The sequence below is a fragment of the Acomys minous genome (assembly GCF_964271855.1).
Source record: "Acomys minous genome assembly, chromosome: 8".
NCBI classification, from domain to species: Eukaryota; Metazoa; Chordata; class Mammalia; order Rodentia; family Muridae; genus Acomys; species Acomys minous.
The window spans coordinates 3,548,848-3,558,217 of record NC_140489.1 but is presented as its reverse complement, the minus strand read 5'-3'; the positions used below and the strand labels follow the sequence as shown (position 1 = coordinate 3,558,217).

At 48.0% G+C, this 9,370-nt stretch overlaps 1 protein-coding gene across 1 annotated transcript in view; it reads left to right on the top strand.

The window, feature by feature from the left end:
• The window catches only part of VIPR2 (vasoactive intestinal peptide receptor 2), a 74,543-nt gene continuing 65,173 nt past the window's right edge, over positions 1–9,370 (top strand). The window contains exons 1-2 of the mRNA XM_084792800.1: positions 1–166; positions 2,385–2,484. Coding sequence (XP_084648926.1) covers positions 119–166; positions 2,385–2,484 — 148 coding nt within the window. The 5' untranslated portion in view covers positions 1–118. The remainder of the gene's footprint in view (positions 167–2,384; positions 2,485–9,370) is intronic.

Genomic DNA, 9,370 nt, shown 5'->3' with positions numbered 1-9,370 from the left:
GCCTGGAAGGCGGAGAAGGCTTTGGGCGCGAGACTGAGGAAATCTGCTCTGGGAGGCCCCAAGCTGGGGCCGGTGCTGCTGAGAGCGCTAAGGACCGAGGAGGCGCGCTGAGCTCAAGATGAGAGCATCGGTGGTGCTGACATGCTACTGCTGGTTGCTGGTGCCGGTGAGTGAGCCTGCGCCCCCTTCCCGAAGAGGTGCGTCCTGCAGTGGACCTCTGGACTCAACCTCTGGAGTCCCAGCTAGTGAGGGCGGGAGCTGGGGACCCGCAGCAGAATGCACCAGACCCTAGGCGTTTTACTGAAGCCTTACCTAACCCTGGGCCTGCTGGACTCATTGGCACTTTTCCTATTCCCACCGCCGTCGCCAGTCCGCCAGAAGTGGGGTCCAGGTTCTCCTCAGCCCCACCAGGGACAATCTGGGTCCTAGTCTGACAGTGCGCCTGGAGTTGGGGACACCCCTAGCACCATGCAAGAAGAGTGCTTGCTGCCCTGAGCCACCTGCTCTGGCTTCCCATCTGAGAGAAACTGCAGTTGCTCTGTGGTTAAATATTTCTCTTTCCATCTCCTGGTCCTGTGTTTGTTTAGTATGTGACAGAGGGAACGGGGTGTGACAAAGAAAGTTTCCTCTTGGAAAGAGAGTTTTTTTTTTTTCTAAGAGAGCTAAAGGAACCCCGGAACTGAAGTTTGCAACATGGGTTGCATTGGTTTTATGTAGCTCTCCTGAAACTCTACCCTTTATTTGAAACCTTTTTTTAAAGAAGAAGAGAAGGATGAAGGATTTGAGCCTATTTCTTGCTCTCCGTCCCCGTCCTCCCCTGCTCCCCGCCCTGAGAACTGTGTCCCTGTGGCAAGCAAGGTTTCCACACTTACCACTAGGCCTCCGGGGCTGAGGGAGCCAACTAAGCTGAGCGCGTGCACTAAGAGGGGAGGGGTTGTTTACGGAACTCCATGCCTCGTTGTTGATGAAATTTCAGTTTTCTGGAACACATCTTCTCAGCCCCCACCAGCAGCTTCACAAGGGTGGTGGTGAAGCCTCCAGACTCCATTTACTTTAACCTTTCCATGTCCCAAATTTCTCATCGGTCCCCATGTTCCCAGCAATATCGGAGATCACAGTGCTTTTATTGCCTTAGTTTATCATTTCATCATTTCGGAAATTTAGATCAATGAGTTGCTGCTGCTTGGCATCAGGATCTCTTAGTGAGATGTTAAAACCAGGGCATCTCAGGTGGTCTTTAAATAAAATGAATGTGGCCGGAAAATGAGACATTTAGTTTTCTCCTCTGATTTCCCTAGGGAATTGTATTCCTTGTGGAACACTAGCTGCCCGATATCAACAGTAGGAGAGCTAAACACAGATAGCCATGCCTAACTATGCGTGACTCCTTTTCGTTGCTGTCTTATAAAAGGACATTTTTGTTGAGACAGGGAGAAACGTAGAGAGGCAAGCCAAAAGACAAGTCATGAGGAGAGCAAGAGGTCCACAGGCATCCCAGCCGAGGAGGGCTGTTAAGAACTGAGGTCAGAAAATGCTGTCTCCCTGAACTGACACCTCACGATGCTGTCTTTACCCTCTTGCGGGTGCACAGCTCCAGTGTCTGCTTCTACAGCAGCTAAGGACCCTGTGAGAGCTTCACCAGAAATGCCCCATGGCTCCTTGGGAGCAGATGTGTCTCTGAGCTCTGCCCTCTTCCTTCTAATCCCTCTCATTTAAAAAAAAAAAAAAGGTGCTTTTCACACCAAACTGCACAATGGTAGCAATGTTATGTGCTCTCATCAGGTTACGATTTGAATGTGTCCTGAAGCTTGTTAAAAACTGGTCCCCCTCAGACACAGACATAGGGGAGGGGAGTAGGGGGGAAGTGGGAGGAAGGGAGGAATGGGAGGATACATGGGATGGGCTAACAACTGAGATGTAATATGAATAAATTAATGTTTTAAAAACTCACTTAAGCTATTCTTACTCTCAGGTGATCACAGAGCACAGGTGCACAGAGTGTCTGCGCAGCCCGCTGCCACTAAGAGTTAACTTGCTTTACTTTAGCAAACCACAGACAGTGAACTGGGAGCTCTTACATTCTGAGAGATATGCATTTCTAAAGACCCATCGCTCTTAAGTTAGTAATAACAAATACAATATAAAATGCCGGTCTATTTTTTTGTCCAGAAAAAAAGCATTCCACTGGATTTTATGTTTGTTTCACACAATAAATGTTAAGTTTTCCTTTTTTAAATAACCACACCAGGAAAATAAAAATACCTTCTTTAAAATGAATTTCAGCTTGAAGGAAGTTTAGAGCCATGAGGCTTTGGGTCTTCCTGTAGATTTTTTCCTGCCATCTTGTGTAATTTTATTTACTTCTGTTTCGTTCACTTGAACAGGTGAGCAGCATCCATCCAGAATGTCGCTTTCACCTGGAGATACAGGAGGAAGAGACAAAATGTGCAGAGCTTCTAAGCAGCCAAACAGGGAAGCACAGAGGTAGGTCTGGGAGCTAAATCTGGCCTAGGGGTGAGTGGAAGGTCTAGCTGTCTACACGTCTCAGCTCCCTCCTTAACTGAGGGATTTGAGGTCCTCTGCACCTTAAAGACAGGTCCACTTGCCACAGTTCTGGGGGACCACAAGCAAAACTCATGTAGCCCTGTGACAGTGGGGATTTCACCAAACCTTCTTAAAAAAAAAAAACCTTCAATTACTAACCCAAACAGTTCCCGTGACTTGGTGAGGCAACTGTTACTAACATGACGTCATGGCTCCGTCGTGATCTTACAAAGGCAGCTCTGGTTCCCAGAGAACAAAAGCACATATCTGAATTCTGGACTCTAAAATATTAGCCATCCTTGATGTTGGTTCAGCTAAGAATGGCAGAAAACCTGTCAGAAGCAAACAGGAAAACAAGATTTCTGTTTTCTGAAGACATACCTCTTGCAAATAACTGTGATTTTTGTTGAGTTTTTTCTCTAAGTGGAACAAAAGTTTTCTGGGATACCAGGCCTTTGCCAGATGCTTTCTCCATGTTCACAGGCCTAAACCTTTCAAGAAAGAAATTAAAATCGAGGTGAGATTGCTACAATGCTCTGGTTTTGTTAGCAACCCTCGGGTCCTAGACTCCACTCTGAACCTGTTACCTAACAAAACAGCTACAGCTACATCACTGTCGTGAAGCTTCCAGTAGCCACATTAAACCAAGTTAAAAATAAAGCATGTTAGCTGGGTGCTGGGACGCCTGTAGTCCCAGCACCCGTGGAGGTGGATTTCTGGGTGTTCAAGGCCTGGTCTGCAAAGTGAGTCCAGATCAGCCAAGGCTACACAGAGAAATCTTGTCTCGAAAAACAAACAAACAAATAAATAAATAAATAATGTGAGATTAACCTTAATGTTAACCTAAATGTATCTAATTATCATTTTGACTTAGAAACAGCAAGAAATTATTGTTTCTACAATTTTTCTTTGTATTAAAATCTTATGCCATAGTGAATTTTTTAAACGTTACTAGCACATAGCCTTTTGGGACACTTTCAAACCCCCAAAACAACAGATTGGCCAGTGGCTCCTATGCTAGGCAGAAAGGCTGTAAATGGCCACCTTTTCCCTGTCTGCCTGACTGCCTTAGATCCCTGCTTCCTCATCCGAAGGTGAAGGCTCTGCCTCCAGGCTTCCTCTAAAGACCGGTGATTTTACAGCACATGTGTGGTTCTGAAGACCACATCCCCAAATTGTCTATCTGACCTCAGTTCATAGACACAGACTCAGTCAATCCGTCTCGCTGCCCCCATGGAGGGATGTCACTAGAGAACAGACTCCAGTTGGCAGCACATAAAACACGGATCAGCTTTGTGGTCACTGAGGCTGGCTCTGCTCTGTAAAAATTCAGAGTTCAGGAAAGCAATCCTGTAGCAAAGGACCACGACACACACACACACACACACACACACACACACACACGTACACACACAAACCTCAACAACAATGACAGCAATAACAAGAAGGAGAAGAAGAGAAAGAGGAGGAAAAGGCAAGATTAGATCTGAGGCTGGTAGCTTAGTAGTTAAGAATGCTTGCTGGGTCCCTAGCACCCATGGCATCACAGACTTTGGTAACTATGGTCCCAAGGGATCCAATGCCCTCTTCATGCATGTAGTATACATACGTACTTCTAGGCAAGCATATAAAATAAAAATAAATCTTTTTTTAAAATAAAATTAAAATAAGATTTTCTTTATGGGAGCTGGGCAGACTTCTGTGGCCAGTGATGACTGTAGCTGCTGGTGGCTGAACTCCTAGACTGCAGACTTCTGCTGCTACCCTCAAGCTTCATGGGTTGTTCGCAGACAACAACCTGTACGAAAAGCCCAGGTGGAGCCTGTGAAAATTGCTCAGCTTTCTTTAGTGCTTGGCTGGCATGGCCAGGTGGATCAAGTCTACAGGAGTTCTCCTTTGTTTGGCACACAGACAAGCATCACTGGTTTTCTTGCAAGGACCGATGCCTACTCAGACATTTTATGTTGGGGACTCCCATTTTCCATTATTAGCTTACAAAAAAGAATATGTGTGTATCTGATCCGTCCACCTTTCTATTTTGCAAGAACTTCTTGGTCACTAGCCAGCCACCCTTAAGAGAGCAGAGCTGACCATCAGAGCAGCCCCTGTGCAGCTCCCAGAAGAGACAGCCTGTGTCCCCAGTTCTGTGTCTGCTCTCTGAAATATGCAGGGTTCCAATGCCAAGAATATAAATAGCAGTAGGTTAGCAGGATGAAGATGCTGCAGGCGGTGGGAGCCAGAGGCTGTGTCGAGCCAGGGCTGAGCTAAGGGAGCACTTCTTGTGGGACCAGGCCACGGGACACATCCTTGTGAGGTCACAGGTGACATGGCTGACATCTTAGCACCTGTGAAAGCTGCTTTCCTATCCCACAGCAGACCACTGGTCACCAGTTATTCCTTCTGCCCTGTTGCTCTTGAGAGAGAGAATGAGAACATATTTTCTTTCTTGTTACATCTCCCAAATCTTACACCACGCTTTTTGGACTAGCTTTTGCTGAAGGAAGTAATGAACATTTTTAGAGCAGAAATTGGTGTAAGACATTAGTGACTGCGTACACAGAATAATACCGTTAAAGTATTAGAGTGAGAAGCACACCTGTGCCTGTCCTCCCTCTCCACGTGAGACTGACAATGCCGATGCACAGTGCCCTCGAGAGCCAACTGTGTATGTGTTTGCCCTGGTCTGTGTCTTCCTTCATCTTCTTTCCGTCTTTTATTTTGGAGACTGTGTCTGCCCCATATTTTCCTTCAGCTTTGTATAATATCCACATTCCTTTGGCTCCTTCCAGCTATTGAGCTTTTAGATGGGTGACAATATTTGGCTACTAGAAATGATGTCCTAATATTCTTAGAAATAAACTGTCTCGACAGCATTTGACTTAACTACAACTCACCCCTCATGACATTAAGCCGGCTTCTTATGACGCCGTAAGCAGCAAGGCATGTGTGGCACAGCTCTTCTTACTCAGTGGGGACTGGACTGAGAGGAAAATCATGCCGTGTAGTTCCACCAGGTGCTGAGGGGCCTGTTACAGTCCTGTCACCATGAATAGGCCCTGCAGGGGAGCAATGCTGTTGGTCAGAACAGCGGAAGATGCCCATTCCTGTGGTGTCTGAGACTTTGTCTGCTTGGTCAGAGTGGAGGGGTCCTGGGCTTGCTACCAGATCTGAAGATCTCAGGATGAGGACACTGAGTTCAGATAGGAGGGCTTTGCAGTCCCTGGACCCCTCCATCTGTGGTTCTGTGCCCATTGAGTGTTAGGAACAGAGTAGCGTTTTCTAGCGGGACTTTCTCTCCTTCTTCGGTGTCTGCTCAAAGATCTGACACCACCTAGATGCCGACACCACCTAGATGCCTACTCCACTCCTAGATCTGAAGTCCTGCTTGTTTCCTCATCTGTGTGGTCACCCAAGGCTGGGCCCAGCAGAGGATTCCCACCAGGTCACCACCTGCCTGGTAAAGTTGGTGTTTTCTTTCCTTGGACCTATGGTGGCTTCTGAGGTTCCAGGCAGCACCCTGTGTCTTTCCCTCTGAAGCCTTGATCTAGCTCGCTCTTTCATGTTGCTTTCCACATTATGCCCCTGACATAAACCTCTTGCCATCTTTTCTGAGTATAAGGTAAGGCTTCCGGGAGCAGCCATGGCTTTTCTAGATGGGACTAATGTTGGGGGTTGGGTAGCGGTGGACATCACGTGAGGTGGTACAGATAACCGCAGAATCTGTGCCACTCAGATAAAGAATGGCTTGTTGTCTAACCTTACCTGAGCTCCCTGCTTTCCTGAGAATAGATGCTACCCTGAGAAGACCTGAGCTTGATGCCAGGCCACACCTGTAGGAAAGAACGAGACACATAGCCCGGCGTGGTGACACACGCCTGTAATCCCAAGCACTCAAGGAGGCAGAGGCAGGCCGATCGCTGTGTGTTCAAGGCCAGCTTGGTCTACAAAGCAAGTCCAGGACAACCAAAGCTACAAAGAGAAAACCTGTCTTGAAAACAAACAAACAAACAAAACCCCACAAAGAAGTAAAAGAAGAAAAAGGAAAAAGGATGAGACTCATGGCCACCAATGAAGCTGTGCCCATGGGCACTCTCCCTGAGGTTAATCCACCATTTAAAGCACTCTGGGGACATAAAGGTCTGCACACGTGGTTTCCTCGAGCTAAAAGATACTGGGAGTTCTAAGGAAGGAGAGAGGAGGAGTCTCCACCTGAGACTTAGGTCCTGGCACGAGAGACGTGTGCCAGGCTGGTCTCAGACGTCGGAAATAAGAGGGGGTTGTGTCCGTGGCAGGCTAGAAATGTAAGCACAGGTGAAGAAAGAGAGCAGAGGAGATACGTGTGGCCCTGAGGGTGGAGGCACCGACGACTTTGGAGAGGCATTGTCTCAGTATGCGCTGTGCTTTAGGAAGGCCAGGGCACCCTTGGAAATGAAGAGACGTGACAAGCACACAGCATTCCAGCGGAGAAATGAAAGTGTCCCTTGTGGAAGCTGGTGGGGAAAAGTGACTCCCAGAAGCTGCTTCTACAGATCTGGAAGCAAGAGACAGAACTGCAAGGGGACAAGAACAGGAAAGCCTGGAGGCTGGGATGTGCAGGGCCGCCCTACGGATGATGATAACATCCCTCAGAAGACGGCTGCTCAAAGTTCAGGGAAATTGCCTTCTGTGGGGGTGTCTTCGTTCAGCGGGGGCCACGCCCAGCGCGAGGCGGCAGGAAGTGACGGAAAGTGCTCAGACTCCGCCTTGTACAGAAGGAAGGGTCAAAGGTAGCTGGAAAGAGAATGTTCTAGCTGAAGGACTCCAGTCATCTCAGGGGCATGCCAGTCCTTCGTGACAAGAGGCCAGAGCAGGAAAAACTACTCAAGCCTCAGAACTGGCCTTGAGGTGTTGAGCACTGGGGTCTGTTCCCACGAAGGTAGGCCGAGGTCACTGGGTCCTAGCGCAAGGCACTGACTGCTAACCTGCCAGGGCCCAGGCCCCCTGGAAAACATAGTCCTCTGCTTCTACGTGGTACAATTCTGTCTGGGCTACAGCTGAACGATGGCTTTATTAGATTTGGCAGAATTTACACACATACACACAAACACACACGCACACACAAACATGCACATGCACACCCATGCACACACAAATATACACACACACATACACACAAACACAAACACACACTCATGCAAAAAAAAATAAAGTAGGCTCTGTCCAGATCCACACATTACTGTTAAAAACAAACAACAACAACAACAACAACAACAAAAACCCTTTTGTTCTCTCAGCAGATTGTGTTTCTTCTGAGGTCTGAACCATAGTTCAAACTTAGTTCAAGTCCCAGAATCTAGTTCCCACCTTTGGTGCCCACCCGAACCCCAGAATAAAGTTGATGCTTTAGATTCAGAGGCCGGATGTGAGCTGCTTCCCTGACGCCCTTGCAGCAGTGTCTTGGAAATGGTGTTTCCGGGCCTTGGGTGGCAGCTAACGCCCCACCATGGAGACCGAGGACGGGATTCTGGCCACCTTCGTTAGGATGAGCACCGCTCCTGGTTCTCCTGCAGTGCCTACATGGCACTCAGAACACATCAAGTCCCGGCTCTGCAGAGCCTTCGATCCATACCTGACTCGCCGCCATTTCCCTTATACTACGCGTGATGTCATTCACCAGCCTCCCCAGGCTGAGCCTCTGCTGCGACCCCTTCTTGCAGGAAGAACTCTCTGTCAAGAAGCTTTTGAGGGACAGTGTTACTCCATCCACAGTGTGGCACCCAGCACAGCAAATGTCTAGAGATCCTCTCGGAAAGCCTGGTAATTCCTGATCTATAAACGGCGTGGCCACAACTCATTTAAAACTGCAGGGTCCGTAGGAAGGAGCAGTGTCTGGCTAGCTTCTGTCTCCGTGGACGGTTAGGTCCTGGACAAAACGAAGCCTGCCCGTTGATAATCTGTTGAATGCCTTATAGCTCCAGTGTGTGATCCTCTACAGCCACATTAACTGTCTCTTGAGAGGAGCGTGCTTTCCGTGGGTGTGACATGCATCCTAAGGGGTACCTCATTCATTAGCCTTGACCAGCTTTTGCTTTGGATATCCCCCTCACAGGATTCTCTGCTCTGCTTCTCCCTGCTCAGTTACTGTCATTATTCCTAATTGCAGCTTTCCTAAAATGGCATTTGGCAACATACCTAGATGAGCTAATGCATTTATGGAGTTCTGATCTCACCGGCAATATTTTAAGAACAAATGAAGCATCCTTAGAACAAAAGGAAAGGAAGAACCTGTCAACATAGCTCCAGTAACCACTTTCTGCCCTCAGAGTAACTGACTGGGGGCCCAGGGTGCTCAGAATAGCACCGTTGTTCCAGCTAGCAGCCGGAGCAGCCAGCTTTCAGAGGCATCCACAGGGAAAGCCAGCACCGCAGCAGTAGGTTCACAGTCCTGGGGGCTGTGGCATCCAGACCCAGGTGGTCCGCACCCTGCTTCCTGTGTGGACTTATGCATTGCTCTGAAGCCTTGTGTATGGTTAACACTAAGACAACAAAGTTCTGGTTGTAAACTGTCATTATAGATTTTTGTGACTTTTACTGGGGGAGATGTGAACATAGTCACCCTGGATGCACCAGCAACAGACGAAAGAAACCATTCCAACAAACTCAGCTTGATGAGCCATTAAGCCATTAACCATTGGGATAACTTATGGAACATGAGAGAACCGGCACTTGGAACTCCCCATACAGTTTTCAGGTAGGAAAGAGTGTTCAAATTTGAAGGCAGTGACTACACAACAGTTTGGCAGCTCATGGAGCAGCTAGCTGTTCAGAGAACATCAACATCTGTACC